This window comes from Lemur catta, chromosome 3 (genome assembly GCF_020740605.2).
Source record: "Lemur catta isolate mLemCat1 chromosome 3, mLemCat1.pri, whole genome shotgun sequence".
Lineage (NCBI taxonomy): Eukaryota > Metazoa > Chordata > Mammalia > Primates > Lemuridae > Lemur > Lemur catta.
The window spans coordinates 14,592,014-14,607,054 of NC_059130.1; the positions used below are offsets into that span (position 1 = coordinate 14,592,014).

The following is a 15,041-nucleotide window of genomic DNA, read 5'->3' on the forward strand; positions in this document are numbered from 1 at the left end:
CGTATTCCTTACAGTACCCCTGAAAGGTAAGTACTGTTTTAACCCCTATTTTGTAGATGAGAAAACTATGGCTCAGAAGGAGTAAAGAACTTGCCTCAGGTTTCTGTTTGCAATTGATTCACCTTAGCCAATACTTAGTCTTTGCTCTAGCGTGGTCCCTGGCACAGAATATTCATGGCAGATGTTTACCACTTTAGGCCCTAACTGGGCCATCCAGGCTTGGCCTTGGCCTAGCCTCTGATGTGCCCTCCTCAAGGTAACTTAAGGGCTGTTGCTGCTACTTTTTTTTTGCTTTTCAGCCTGAGCCTAAATTTCTTTCTCTTCTGGGTCCCAGAGGACTCCTGTGTTGGCTGCCCCTGCCGTACCTGCTAGGTTTTATCTACTGGGAGGCTGGTTTCCTGTCTGTCCTCTAACGAACTGACTGCTCAAAGTAGTAATAACTGTTACATTCATTTGGCACTTGGCAGTCAGCCTCAGGGTGGTGACTGTAAAACACAGGGAGTGCACCCTTTGGGAGTGAGACAGCCCTGACTTTCAATCCAGGCTCTGACATTTACTCACTGAGGGACCTTGAGCTAGTCAGGCTCTAAGCCTCAGTTGGCTCATCTGTAAAAATTGATTGAATAATAGCCCTATTGTGAGGGCTGAATAAGATAATGGATAATGAACTTACACCTGACTGACAAGAGACAACAATAAGTGGTAGCAATTATTAGTATTGGTAATTGTCCTTCCAGCTCTAACCTATGAATTTGTGTCCATTTCCTAGAAAACAGAAATCCCCTTCAAGGACCAGAACCATGCCCTAGGCCTCCTTATCTCCCTATACCTAGCTCACGGCTCTGAATCCAGAGGCCTCTCAGAAGTCAGCTGCTCACCCAGCAACCCCCATCACACCTGAAGGCCTACTCTGGGCCAGGCCCCTTGCTGGATGCCCTGGATGTCCAGGTGACTCGGACACCACAGTCTCGCTTCTCTCAACGAGCTCACAGTCGATGGAGAGACAGCCACCAAAGCAAGTAAAAGCAGTAGCATGGTAGGTACAGAGACAGACATCTAAAGGGCTTACGACAAGACCTGTTGGTCCCAGCCTCCTGGAGAAGAGCCTGCTGGGGGAGCCCACAGCCGCTAAGTGGAAGGGAGGGCTCCAGCATCATCAACGATGGCCCCGAGAACAGATGCTTCAGGTTCATTGCCCTCTAGGTGAAATTGGCCAGGGTGAGCCTTTGGAGGAGGCTGGGGAGGGGTTAGGTATGTGCTTCCTCTGCTGGATAAAGGAAATGTTACAATCCGCCCAGCTCCTGGCCACGCCGGCCTCCGTTCCTGTCTGGAGCTGCATAGGGTGTGCACTTTGGGATCGTCATTCAGGTTGATGTGTAAATGGTTGGGGGGAGGTGAGGAAGGAGGATCAAATGCCTCTAATGAGAAGATTTCCCGCTGCCCCACTGAGGCAGGAAGCCTGGAATGATGGGCCCCCCATTTATGGCCCTCCAGTCCTGGTCTGGTGTCAGTGCCCCTGCCAGGACCAAGATTTAGGGCTCTGGCATCTCTGAGTGGGCCTCACTGGGCAGAGAGGAGCCTCTCCAAAGGGAGATTGAGCCTAACAACTCCCTTAAAGTTGGGATTCCTGGCAGAGCCACTTCCCCTTTCCTTTCCTAGGAGTGACCAGAGCCACAGCCTGGCCTTGGGGATCCAAGGCTGAGGTCTGAGGTCACCTCTGGAGTGAGGCTGAGGGTGGGGACATCTGGAGACCTGGGAGCTATGTCTTAGGGGTGTAGGGGAGGAGGGGGACATGGCTAATGGGAAGCAGGTGGAAGGGCTGCCTGCACCCTGCCAGGGGACCGGCCACTGGGATGGCCCAGTCAGTGGGAGGACCCGTCAGCTCACAGATAATCCCACGGAACAGGCTACGGGATGCCCATTCATATTCATTATGTGTGAAGTGGGCGGTTGTAAAGTTAGCTTTCTCTTCATTTAGCTGTCACTGGACAGAAAAATATGAGCTGTGGGCAGACGCCCCTGGATGAGAGCCAGTAGCCGGTCTCTGGCCTCCCTGTGCCCTCCCCAAGCAGGGCCCCCGCCACGGGTCCTCTCCTGGCCCCGGCCTGCCTCTCCCACTCCTGCTGCATTGATTTCTGGCTCGACTTTATTTTCTTCTCCTTTCTTTGCTTGGGCTTTGACAGATCCTTTCCTCTTCCCTCCCTCCATCTTTCTAAGCCAAGAGAAAGAACCATGTTTTTCTGTATCTGCCATTGCTCTCTCCAGTACCCAGCACAGTGCCTGGCAGAGTAGGCACTCAATAAATGTTCGTAGAACAAACTAACCTCTCTCTGCATCTCTCTGACTTTTATGGGGCAGAAGGTCCAAAACTTTGCTGTTCACTCCTTGGGTGAAGAAACTTCTAGTACAGCAGTATAAGCCCTGGAGTCAAAAAGGTGGGCTCGAGCCCCAGTTCCATTACTGACCAGGTGGGTGAGGGTGATTCTGTTCATCAGTGGCAGCCGGGCGTGCCTCTCCCTCTTAGCTGACTCTCCTCCCTCCTCCCGGGTGTGTCCGTCCCCCTGCTGGACACAGGGCTCACACCTGGACCTCAGAGTCAGCATCAGAGGAGAGAGGAAGGAAATCGCCAGAAACCAGGCACTGAATCGAGGGAAGGAAAGGGAAGAGACTGACTCCTTTGGGGATACATGGCCTTGTCACAGCGCCTGTCTTGGCTGGGAAATCTGATCTGATGGGGGACTCGCTCCCTCCTTGGGAATAAGCTCAGCCCTGTGTCTTTGTGGGCTTGGGTTTCTCTGTGCCTGAAAGATGAGGCTTGGGGTGGGGGCGGCCGGGCTCCTGGCTGAGGCTGAATTCTTCTAAGCAATGTGGTTGTGTTTACTGGGAGGGTGGGAGGGCCTCATTTTTCCTGGCTTCCAGGCTTCAGAGATAAGTCAGAAAGTGGGGATGAAGGATAGAAAGGGTAATACTCTGAAACCACAAGAAAGAGCTCTGGCTTTCATCTCTGCCCCACAGCTCAGACATGCTCCTGGGCGTCTGGGAGAAGGGAGCTGCCCTGCCCCCACCACTCTGGGGTCCCAGCCCATGGGGACAGCTCAGAGCCTTTAGTGGGCACCCCGTTCTTCCTTTCTACTTCCCCTCTATTGTCAGTTTAGCCACAGAGTTATCTCAGCTTTTTCACTCTCCTTCCCACTCCAAATTGTCCCTGCCAAGTGAGCCCAGCCCTAGAGCCACTCTTCTCCCTGCCTCCCAGCACCAACCAAGGGCACAGAGACCCCGGGCAGGTGACAGGGCCAGGCGTGGCATGCAGCGGCCGGAGAGCTCTGCTGCAGGCCATCTTCCCCTGACCTCTGGGAGCCTTGCTGGGCCCTCAGGAGGGCCTGGCTCAGCCTGGATCCTGGGCACAGATGGGACCTAAAGGGCCCAGCCCTAAGGATATACAATCACCTGGTATGAAAAAACACCACCACCTTTATTACTATGCTGGGCAGCATTTTTTTTTTTTTTTTTTTACAAAAGTATCTTTACAAAAATGGAGGTTGGGATCTCAGGGTCTGTGGCAATCTGTTTTCTGCTGAGCAACGTCCAATAGTTTGCATGGCATAGCTCTGGGCAGATCCTATGAAAGAGAATCCAAATATGTGGTGGTTTCTGGTGGAACTTCTGCCCCCTTGAAGGGGAAGATGACTGCATAGCACATTGGAGACGGGCACAGGGCAGGAGTAAGGGCTGGCTGCAGCAGGGCAGCTGGGCACCTTTTGCCGACCCCCTCGCCTTGCAGGTCCCCCCTGGTGGGGAGGGGGAAGCAAGGCTGACTGTAGGTGGTCACCGAGGACTCTCTGGGGTTTCCCCTCTCTCACAAAGAACTCCTCCCGGTTCATTCTGCATCCTCCTCCTCCCATTTTCCTGGGTTCCCTGAATGAGGAGCCAATTACGCTGTTTCAGCTGGAGAGATGACAGTCGGACAAAGTCTCAAGGACACAGGGCACTATCTCACTCCCTCCAGCCCGGAGTTTGGGCGAGGGAACTCAGTTTGTGGTAGGAAGAGTCCTTTGAAGCCCTTTCTCTTAGGCAGGCCCCCCTTATTCTAAGAGAAAAGACCCTGTAGCATGTTCCCTGCTGGGGGCTGAGGGTCCCAGCTGCTCTCTCAGGCCCCTGGAACTATCTGGGGCTTGGAGGCAGAGGTGTGTCCTCTCTGGCATCCAGGCAGGGATGGGCTGGGAGCAGCTGGGAACAGAAAAGGGGTGGACAGCACAGTGGGGTCCACGTGACCAATCACGTGGTCCAGTTCAGCAGGCTGGGTGGCTCCTTGGGCTTCACCCTGAGTGAGACAAGGCTTGGAGACTTATAGTCGCCGTCTGGGGAGGGCTCAAAGCTGTGGCCCCCCAGGGCGGGGGTAAAGCTGTGGATGGAGTAGATGCCAGGGTGGGCTGCAGGGGAGGCTGGCACCCCCATGAAGCCAGCCACACTCCCATGGGCGTGGGAATATGGAGACATGCACGGGGAGGGGATGCCCTCTGGAGACACGAGGCAGGGGCCCCCAGGGCTCCCAGATCCTGGGCTGGGCCACAGGGAGTTCTGCAGCTGAAAAGAGAGAGAAAAGAAGGCCCATGAGCCAGTAGCCCCAGAGCTGCCTACCTTACCCAGAGGCTGTCTTTGTCCCTGGGGCCCCAGAAAACTTCCAAGAAACCTCCACTTGGCTCAGGTCTATCCCCTCCTACCCCCAACACTGGCAGTGGCATCTTGGGAGGCCCTTGCCACTGCTCCCAAAATGAAATTTCCTTTTATGATTCCTTTGTGCTCCGCATGCATCATTCATGAGACAAGCAAGAGCCCCAATTTGCAGAGGAAGAAGTTCAGTGATTTGCCCGAGGTCACAGAATCCTGAAGCTCCTCCAGGTCTCCCTGGGCCAGAGCTCACATTCTTTCTGGCAACCCCACGGGAGGAGATTGGGCCCTGACTTAGGTGGGGTTGGGGTCTCACCTGGGGGTGGCTGTCAGTGCGGGGCAGCACCGAGATGTCATAGGCAGCCGTGAAGGGGTTCCGCCCCTCCTGGATCTTCCCATAACGCTCACGCTTCCGCCACTTGGCTCTGCGGTTCTGGAACCAGACCTGGGGGCAGGTTGGGAGGGGTTGAGGGGGTGACAGAGCAGCCCTGAGGAATGGAGCCTGCTGGGGAGAGAGTCATGCTGTGTCCTCCTGTGGGGTGGGGAGCTTGCTCCAGGCTGGAGCATCTCGAGCTGCAGGGGATTGTTAATCCTCACTGTTCTCAGGGCCAGGGAGCCTGGGAAGGAGCCCGAGAGAGGCCCAAGCCCAGAGGGGGTTAATTGACCCCATGGGCCCGCAGCTACCAATCCCTGGGCTGAGTCACTCTCTGGTTCCCCAGCATGGCTATGCTTAGTAGGGGTGTCATGCGGGGTCCGTGGGTCTCAGAGGCCCTGGATCATGCACGTGTGTTGGGTTCCTAGTCCCCCTGCCTCATCTCCTTTTCCAGTCTGCCCACTTCACAGCATCTGAGGAATCTGAAAAGATATTTCTGTTCTGGTCATGGTCCTGCTTTAAACCCTCAGTGGCTCCCTGGAGACCCTGGCCCAGAGCCCAGCTCCTTAACAAGTCCCCTGCCTCTCTCCACAGCCTCATGTCCTGCCAGGCCACAACACCCAGTTCTTCCTAGTTGCTTCTCAAGCTCCCACCCCAGCTTTCCTTTGAAGTACTCTGCTATGTTGCTCTCTCCTGCTGTCGCTCAGGTTTCCTGCTTGGGCTACCCATCCCCTCAACACATACATCCAAGCTAGATACCTCCACTGGACTCCATCACACCCTGGACCTCTCTCCTTGTTCTTCCCACATTCCACTGTCATCTGTTTTGGAATCTGTCTCTCCCATTCATTTGTAAGCTCTTGGCAGCTTGGGATGGCATCGCTGTGTGTTGTGCAGGTGTGTGTACATTATCTGTGAGAAATTTGTCTGGTGTATGCCCTATGACTGTTACATGTATGTATATTCTTGTATGTGTTTTGTATTTCCATCACTTAATGAACATTTACGTGTCAGGCTCCAGGCTAGATGTTAGCATTATCAAACAAAACTAAACAAACAAAAACAACTTCTGCTTTCCAGGGATCTGGGTGTGAGCCACAACAGAAGCATCCCATGTGTGTTTGCACGTATGTGTATAGGTAACCCAACTACCCTGGCTGGGATGAGAAATCCTGCCCCGGCCCCTCACGCTCAACGTGGTCAGTCCTACTCCTGCAGGCAGGTATGGCGCTGACAGCTAAGGAGCTGTGCATACTCAGCCCCCAGCTCCCAGGGTGCAGAGATCCCAGAGCAGGCCTGGTGCATGGTCAGGGAAAGGCCACCCCCACCTGCCCAGATGCCTGGATTTCCATTCTCTACTCTCCCTCCTCTGCAGGTGGATGAAGAAGCCTGGAGCCAGTGAGTCTGATTACTGGGAATTACTTCTCTGTCTCCACCCACTTTCCTCCAGAGTCCCCACTGTAGACCTCCCCCCCGGGCTCTGGACCTGCCCTTTGTATTGTCCAGTGTGTGGTCTTATTATTGTTCTCCACAGGGCAGGGTTTATGAGTGGGTGTCATGCTTCTGTCAGAGAAAACATCCCTAGTCTAGTGCCTCAATCCTCAGAAAAGCTTCTAGAATGAGGCTGGGGCCTTATGGCTACCCACGCACCCTTCCAGGGTTGGAAGGGCCTAGGAGGTGAGTGAAGGAGGCGTCCTCCACTTCCCCCAAGCACTTCTATAGGGAAGAGCTATTTAGACCCCGCATCCGAGGCCTGCCGAGGTGTTCTGGAGACTCGATGTTCCCGTATGGCTTATATAATCCAGGGTTGTCTTGAATGCTGGGCCTCTTGCCCTGATAACCCCAGCCCCTGGAGACCCTTGGAGGACAGTCCTGGAAGCTGTTTTGGCTGCTACCTGGGAGGAGAAGGGAAGCAGCCCAAGCCCCTCCTGTCCTGTATTGGATGGTAGGGCCTTCTCTGCTAGATGGCAGTTGCCTCTTCATAGACAGGCCTGCGAGTCCCCATATCCTGCCAGAGCTGGCCCCTGTCCCAGTGCCTTCAAAAAGGGTCTCTGGAAGGGTCCCTTGTAGCATGTGATGAGCATGAGCTTTGCCCCTGCTAAGTATCCTCTGAGGTGAGAGAGGCAGGCTCCTCTGCCTGAGAGGTTACCTCCTCTCCCTTCCCCGGAACCCTAAACCCACCCCTCCCAGCACCTCCTGCTTGGCATCGTGGAGCCTACTATGATCAAGCCAGTTCAAAGCAAGGCAACGAACAGCCATCTTCCTCTTGGGCCAGACTTACCGAACCTCCTTCCCCACTCCCAGCCTGCTAGCCACTTTCATGTTCTTTGTCACTTCCAACATGCCTGGACACAGACTTCCCTTCCCCCTTTCCCAGCGTCTGCCCCCCTCCCACCGCCTCCCCACAGGCTGGGCTCCCTTCTAAGTGAACTGGCCACAGCCCCATCCAGGAAGCCCTGGGGCCCGATCTCAGTGGGGGAGTTTGTTAGGGTGGGGAAAGGCTCTCAGCCAGGCTTTCCCAGTCTGGGTCTGAGAGCTGGCAGGGACTGAAAGTCACTGATCCTGAGACACCCCTCCCCGCCCAGGGACCCTCTTATTCTGGAGAGCCACCTCAGGAGCAGCTCTGATGTGGGTTCAGCACTTCACAGCTTCCAAAATGCTGCCACACTGTGATCCTCTAGATACTACCTAAGCAGCTAGTATAATACTATCATTCCCTTTTCCTGAATTGGGAAACAGACTAAGAAATTCAATGACATGCCCCAAATCACCTAGCCAGCTAGTAAGGGCAGAGTCAGGCCTCCCACGCAGGTCTTTGACTCCAAGAGGCCATTACCTTTATACCCACGCATAAGTCTCAACTTGGGCCGGAGGAGCCTGTGGCTGCAGCAGAGCCGGGCATGGAGGGTGAGCCCAGGAGGGCAGGCTGGGGCAGGCACCTGCGAAAGGCAGCTCTTTGAGGCGCTAGCGCCTGCCTCTCCCAGCCCTTCCAGGCTCTGGCCACAGTCTGGGTGGTCGAGGCAGCCAGAGAGCCCCGTGCCCATGGTGCCCTCACCTGTACCCGGGCCTCAGTCAGGTCCGTGCGCAGAGCCAGCTGCTCCCGGGCATACACATCAGGGTAGTGGGTTTTCTGGAAGACCTTCTCCAGCTCCTCCAGCTGGGACGTGCTGAAGGTTGTGCGGTTACGGCGCTTCTTGCTCTTGTTCTTGGCCAACTCCATGGAGTCAGGGAGTCCCGGGGAAAGAGGGAGGCGCAGGCTGGCCAGGCAGGGGCCTGGGGAGCCTTGCAAGTTAGAGGGCCCGTCTCTGGGTCCCCCCTGGCAGTCCAAGGGTAGCTGGGGGAAGCTGGCAGTTTTGGAGGCCTTCTCCTCAGCTGCAATGGAAAACACAAAAAGGAGGATGGAAACCGAACCAGGGGCTTTTGTGGGTGGAATAGGGGGAGGGGGGGAGAACGCTGACGCTTCAGTCTCCGCCTCCCCCTTCCTCTCCCTTCCCTGCCCTTCCTCCCGGCAGCCACCCTCCATGGCAGCCTGGCATTCAGAGGCCTGCCTGCTGAGGGTCCAGCCGGGGAGGGGGCCCTAGGGAACCATGTGCGCTGTGGTCTGGGCGGATCAGCTGGGGCCAGAGTGGGGTTCGTTTCAGGGAAGTGCTCTGTGGTGGCATGTTCCACAGGGTGTGGGGGTGCCAGGACTGGCGCCACAGCAGGGACCACCACCCTGGCAAGCCCAAGAATACAAGTGGTGAGGATGGGATGGCTGACATCTGCCCCTGCCAGACAGTGTTTCCTTGTTCCTGAGTCTTCAGGCCTCTGCTCCCTGGACCAGGCAGGCAGTGGACGGGGATGCTCAGACCACCTTTGGCTGGTCTGGCTGTGCCTTGTTCTCTGGATCCCAAGTCTCAGGTCAACACCAAATTCCCTTGCTCTGGTGTGTGAAGGGCAGGATGGGACAAAGAACCTTCCAGAGGGATCTCTTCTCTCCATTCCTCCTAAAATTATGAAGTCTGGGCAAGGACTTAAGCTCCAGCAATAGAGAGGTGGGGCTGACACAGGCTGTGCTTGAAGAAGGGGAGTTGGAAGACCAGTCCACATCGTTCTCCTCAGTGCCTTCCTCTGGAGTTTCTGGCCGCTCCCCCAGTGCCTGGGATTAACAGGCAGGGAGGACTCTCTTGCAGACTGGGAACAGTTTCCAGCAGCCCCACTCTGACGTGCTTTGCTCAGGAAGCTTGGCGGAGCCCCACCACGACGGACCAACCGGCAGGCATGGTGAAAAATAGGTCAGCCTGATCCCCACCCTCTCCCTCTGACAAGGACCCCCCCAGTGGCATCCCCATGAAAGCCTTCCTCAACAGTCCACTGGGATGGTAGACGAGACGCCACAAAGACGCCCCACTGACTCACACAGCCCTTTCTCTGGCCCTGGGCCCATCTCCAGTGGGGGCCTGGCCCAGAGGAGGCCCAGCTAGCTGGCACCGAGAGCAGTTTCTTCCCCAGGACTTGGTGTTGGGATCACACAGCTGTAGTTGGGGGAGGATAGGGCCAGAGAAATGGACTTCTGAGGATCTGGGTCTAATGAGTCCCTGTCTGCACTGTGGGGGACAAGTTTAGTTGGGCAAGTCCCCCTCAGCTGGAAGATGGTCAGTGACCTCCCAGGACCACCCAGGCTGTGAAATAAGCTCCCTGTTGTGTGTCCTGGACACCTGGGACAGTCAGGCAGGGCCTGGCCTTGGAATTTGCCCACCCTGTTTACAGGTGGCCCACAGTGACAGCCCCAGGCACCAGGTCTCTTCCACTCAGGTGGAACATGGGGGAAAAATGTTCTAGTTCCTGACTTCTGTTCTTGGCCAGCACGTTTTGGTTCTAGGGGTAGTTCGAACTCATTAGGTAGAAGCGTAGGAAGGAAGACTCGTGGAATTTGAACCAAATAAGTGAAAATGGTCAGGGAGATCAGGGAGGACTGGAAGGGGCCACTCCACACACAGCAGAACTTCAAAATATGCTCCCTGAGAGGGAAGAGTCTTGGTCTCTTGGGTTTGCAGGGAGGCCGTGCTGGACTCCAGGCAGAAAAGGGGTGAGAATAGCTCAGGGCTGGGGTTCTGGAAATACTGACATCACTGCAGAGGCTCTCCAAAGCCCTGGGGCTTGCTGATCCACCTCAGTATCTGTCCCAGTAGGACCTGCCCAGAGGAAATGACCAAATCTGGGGCCTTGAGACTTGCCTTCCTGACCTTGAGCCACTCAGCTGCCAGGGTCAAGGGATAAAAGTGCAGCAGGACTTCTCAGGACAGCTTCCCAAAAGAAAATGCCAAGCCCACTGGCCTCTGCTCGCCTCCCATGCCTGCCCAGTCTACAGCCCCCTCACGAAACCAGAGAACTGCTCCCCTCCTTACTGCCATTACTCCAAAACCTCTTTGATCTGCCGGGAGGATACCATGGGGTGGATGGCATCCCACCTCTTTGGGGGACGGGGGGACTCCTCAGAGAACACGGAGCAGCCTCCCGAGGAAAAAGGCATGGAAGAGGAAAAAGAAGTGGGATAAATGGAGGTGAGAGACCAGGAATGGGAGCTAGCAGTTTGAGTCTGTTTGTAAAGCTGAAGGCTGCTTTGTTAAGGGTGGGGCACCTTCAAAGTGTATACAGGCTGTGCATAGGAGTCGCTGCATCTGACCCAGACACTGGGTAGGTAGTTAAGGGGAAAAACTCCTGCTGGACACCCGGAGCCTGGGGCTCAGCCCTGGGTGTCCGTGGCTTGCATAACCGCAGGACCACAGCAGCGCTGTTGGGCGTGAAAGCCAGGAGCCAGGACCAGAACTTTTAACGGGCTCTCTGCCCCTGACCCCGCTCTCATGCCAGCTGCACTCCTGACCCAGGTGGTGCCTCTAGCCACTGTGCAGCCCCAGAGCAGCATGGCTTGGGGCGCCTACCGTGTGCTCCACCGCCCCTACAGAAGGCAACCATTGAGGACATGGGCTTTCACCTTTCGCTGCAGCCTTGCTCGCGCGCGTTCGGCGCTGTTTCCTCTCTCCACGCGGGGGTCGCTAAGCGACTCGCAGAATTGCTGAGGAGTGGGCTGTAACAGTCCTCTGGCTGAAAGCCCAAAGCCAGTGTGGACATAAACACTGTGGGTAGGACCACGACGAGACCTCGGTCCTCTTCCTAGAGCCTCAGCCAAAGAGAGAGGACTTGGTGCTCTCGAACGTCTGCAGTCCCCACGGGTCTTCCGACTCAGGGCCCCAGCGGCAGCGGGCAAAACTCTAGCGGGAGTCACTTATAGCTCGAGCGTTCCAAGGTCAGGGAGCCAAGCTGAGGGACAGACTGGCGGCCCCGGTGGGACAAGGAAGGAACTGCCAACACCTCTCTGGCTCTCAGAGCAGCCACGCGCAGAGGGCACGAGGTGGCCGGCACCCCCAGGGCGCGGCCTGGGTCCAGAGCGGGGCTGGGCGCTCTCTGCAAAGGGTGGTCGGAGCGGCGCGGGCGACGGGTGGGCGAGAAGCGCGGTGCGCCAGCCTCGGGGGTGCGCAACTTCCCGGCCTCGGCAAAGATCGCACCGCAGATGGGGCGCAGCTGCGCGCCCACTGGTCTGAACTGGAAGCGCTCTGAGCCCGTTATTTTAAAAGCCAGGAAATAAGGCGGGTTCCCCCTTCACCCGCCACTTCCCACCAAGTAGGCTGTGCGGCCCCCCGGGGCTGCCTCTCCCCAGCAGCCTGCCCGCCGGGGTCGCTCTGCTGGGGGACTCCGGGGCCCGTCAAGCTCCGGACGAGGCACTGCGGAGGCGGCGGCCCAGGGATCGCTACCCAGGCAGCGCTCGCACCCGCCGCGCCTCCCTTCGTTTGGCCTGTCCTCGGCTCAACTGGAATCCTTAATTTTTTTTTTAATCCCGCTTGCATTCATTTTGTGTTATTCTCTTTTAGGATGTCCCTTTTTCTTTCGTTTTGTCTGCTCCCTCCCTCTTTGTCCTTTCCCTCCTTCTCCATTTACCCGCTTCGTTCGATCTTCCTCTTGCTTATTTTTTTTTCGTTCGTTCTTCATTTATTCCATTCAGTTCTGCCCAGCTCACCGGCTGCTATTGACTTCTCGTTCTCGCCGCTCTCCTCCGTCGTTCGGTTTAATTCCCTTTCCCGTTTTTTTGGTTGTTAGTCACACTCTTTGGTTTTCTTTCTCAGCATTTCGTTGTCGACGACACCCTCGCCGTCGGATCCCAAGTTTCCCCAGCCACCAGCTCCGCAGCAGCGCTCTTCGCAGTCCGCGCCCGGGCGGTCGGTGCGGGACGCGGCGCGCCTGAGCTGGACGCCGGCCCGCGGGGTGCGTCCCGCCGGACGCGGCGCGCGGAGCCAGGCCGGGTACCTGTCCTCGGTGGAGCTCAGGGCGCTGCGCGGCCGCTGCCGTCTGGCTGGGATCAGAGGAGCCAGGCCAACTGCTTCTCATTAAGTCCCAACTGTGGTTTTTATCAGGAGAGCCTCTCTCAAAGGGCACAGACAAGAAGCTCGCTGGAGTCGTTCATTTCCTCCGCTGACCCCCACACACCTCCCCTCCCTCCCCTTCACATTCCCACCGCCCGGGCAGGCCGAAGGCCCGAGATGCCCGGCCACTCCGTGGAGGCCCGTGAGGCGCCAGCGGGGCGGCGGCGGCGGGTCGAGGCGGATCTCCGAGGATCCAGCTCTGGGCCTAGGCGCGGGATGTAGCAGCGCAGATAGGGTGGGCGCGGGCGCCGAGAAGCTCCAGTGTCAGCGGGTGCAGCGGGCGGCGGCAGCGCCGCAGATCAGCCTGCCTGGCCGGGCCTGCAGGCGCGTTCTCGGGTGATGGAGCGTTCCTACCAGAACTAGCACCGGGCACCCGCCCGGGACCCTCAAGGCCCCCTGGGGCTAGGCCTGCCCAGAGCGGCTCCCAACGGGCCAGCGGTGACGATCCAGCGCCCAGCGCGGGGAGAGCCAAGACTGCGAGAAGGGCGGCCATCACCGTGCAGAATGACGGGAGGCCAGGTTAGTCTGAGAAATAAGAATACGGTTATTCGGTTTTGAGAATGGCCCGGGCACTGCAGGACCAGTCGCGGACACTCGGCCGAGCGCCTAACGCACAGGCTGCGCCCTTTCCGCGGAGGCTAGGCCCAGGGAGGAGAGGGGGCCCACAGGCCTCAGTACTCAGCTGAGCCCGATTTGGCCACTGTAGGGCGAGGCCCAGCCTATGGGCCCTCAACGGGCACAGACACAAAGCCACGCTTCTGTGTCAGGGCTCAGTGTGGCTCCCCAGCCCTCGGCCCGGTCCAGGCTTCAGGGCCGGTGGCACTTTCAGCCCAACTCCGGCGAGCATGATCTCTCCTTCCTGGTTCCGGCCGCTTTCGGCCCGCCTGGGATTCGAGCTGTCGCCACTCCACCCTCCCTCGACCTCCTGCCTCCCATTCCCGCCGCCTGGGACGTCGGTGGCTCTGCCTCCCGCACCGCACTGGCTTTTGCCTGGCCCGGGCCAGCGCCAATCCGGTTTTCGTGGGAGCCGTGTCGAAAGGCGAGAGGGGCAAAAAGTTGCCAAATGGGCAAGCGGGAGAGTTAAGCTGGGAAGTCCGGATCTGCCCGGGTAGGGAAGAAGGAGAGAGGGTTGGGCTGCGCGCTCCGCGCCGCGCGTTACCTTCCGCGGGGCCCTCGTAGAAGTGGCCGCCGTTGAGCGCCAGGCCGGGCCCGAGGTCCTGCAGGTACTTGGCAGGCGGCTTGGCCGGCTCTGGGAGGTAGGGCTCCAGGGGCCCGCAGGCCGGAAAGCGGGTCAGCCGCGGACCGCGGGGCGGCGCGGAGTGCAGGTGAGGTGCAGTGGCGGGGGTCCCCTGGGGGCCCGCAGGCTCGTCCCCCGCGGCCGCATAGGGTCTGGGTGCAGGCCCCACGCCGAAAGGCGCGCAGCGCTCGGGGTCCATGCTGGCTTGGGGCGCACAGGCCTCCGGGGCTCCCGGGCTCGCGCTGCCCGCGCGGCCTGTGAGCGCCCGCCAAGGGGGAGGGACCTGGGAGCGGGGGCGCGGAGCCCCCGGGAGCGGCGCGCGCCGCGGGGGGCGGGGGGCAGAGGAGGGGGCCGCGCCTCTGACTTAATGCTAGAACCATCCACGTCACGTGTAGCCCCGCGCGGGTTAACCCCTCGGAGCCCGGGAACCCCCTGATTTGCCCGGAGCCCCGTGTCCCTGGCCATTCAAGGAGAGGATGAAGCAGCTTCCTCTCTAGGGCGGGATCCTTTTGTCTACCCAGCCAGGTGAGACCCTTCCCCAGAGCAACACCCTTTGTCCTGATATCCAGCCTAGTGACTCTTGCCCCTGGAGCAGTGAGGCCGTGTGGGACAGACCTCCCTCCCTCCCTCCCTCCTGCAACAAGCACTTTTAGGACTGTCTCCTGACAGCCTGCGATGAGGGCCTGGGGCAGGCAGGGGCTGGGCTGCAACTTTACCTAGCTCTCTTTGCTGGGAGCTGGAAGGACCGTTTTTGCCTCCAGCAAAAACACCTCCGTTACAGATCTGTTGGGTCTGACAGAAGTGAGGAGTCGTTGGGAACGTGTTGCGTGGAAACGGCTCTAAGCTGGGAATCCGGCCTGGGAGCTTGCACTTGGCCACTGTCATTAATTATCTGTGAGACCTGGAGCCACTTAGTGTCCTCACTGACTGTGGAGGTTGGACCAACACAACGCTCAGTCTTTTTATATATTGGTGGTGAGTTTCAAAAGCAGAGGCAGGGCCAGAGCAGACAGGGAGACTCCCAGTGGCAGCTCAGGACTGAAGAGGGTCCAGCACAGGCAGCCTTTGGAACAGGTGGGAGGAGTAGAAGGGCTCGTGTCCCCTGTGGGCAGCAGGCACCGAGTGAATGCCTTTCAGTGGGGGAATGACCCGAGTGTCTAAGGACCCACTGGAGACAGTCTGTCTGCAGTTGAGACCTCAGGGTTCTGCTACTTTAAGCCTGCCACTTTGGAGAGGATGAGGGTAGGACTGATATTCTAAGAGCTGGGTCTCCCCAGCCAAGAGGAAACATAGGATTAGGGCAGTA

General features: G+C 58.1%; 1 protein-coding gene across 1 annotated transcript; it reads right to left on the reverse strand.

The window, feature by feature from the left end:
* Window positions 1–3,517: 3,517 nt before the first annotated feature.
* Window positions 3,518–14,016, reverse strand: ALX3 (ALX homeobox 3). The gene is made up of 4 exons (XM_045546318.1): window positions 13,658–14,016; window positions 8,097–8,413; window positions 4,985–5,113; window positions 3,518–4,584 (listed from the first exon to the last, which is right to left on the reverse strand). Exons 1-4 carry the CDS (start codon window positions 13,932–13,934, stop codon window positions 4,276–4,278), a joined length of 1,032 nt encoding a protein of 343 aa, XP_045402274.1. The 5' UTR covers window positions 13,935–14,016; the 3' UTR covers window positions 3,518–4,275.
* Window positions 14,017–15,041: the final 1,025 nt, after the last annotated feature.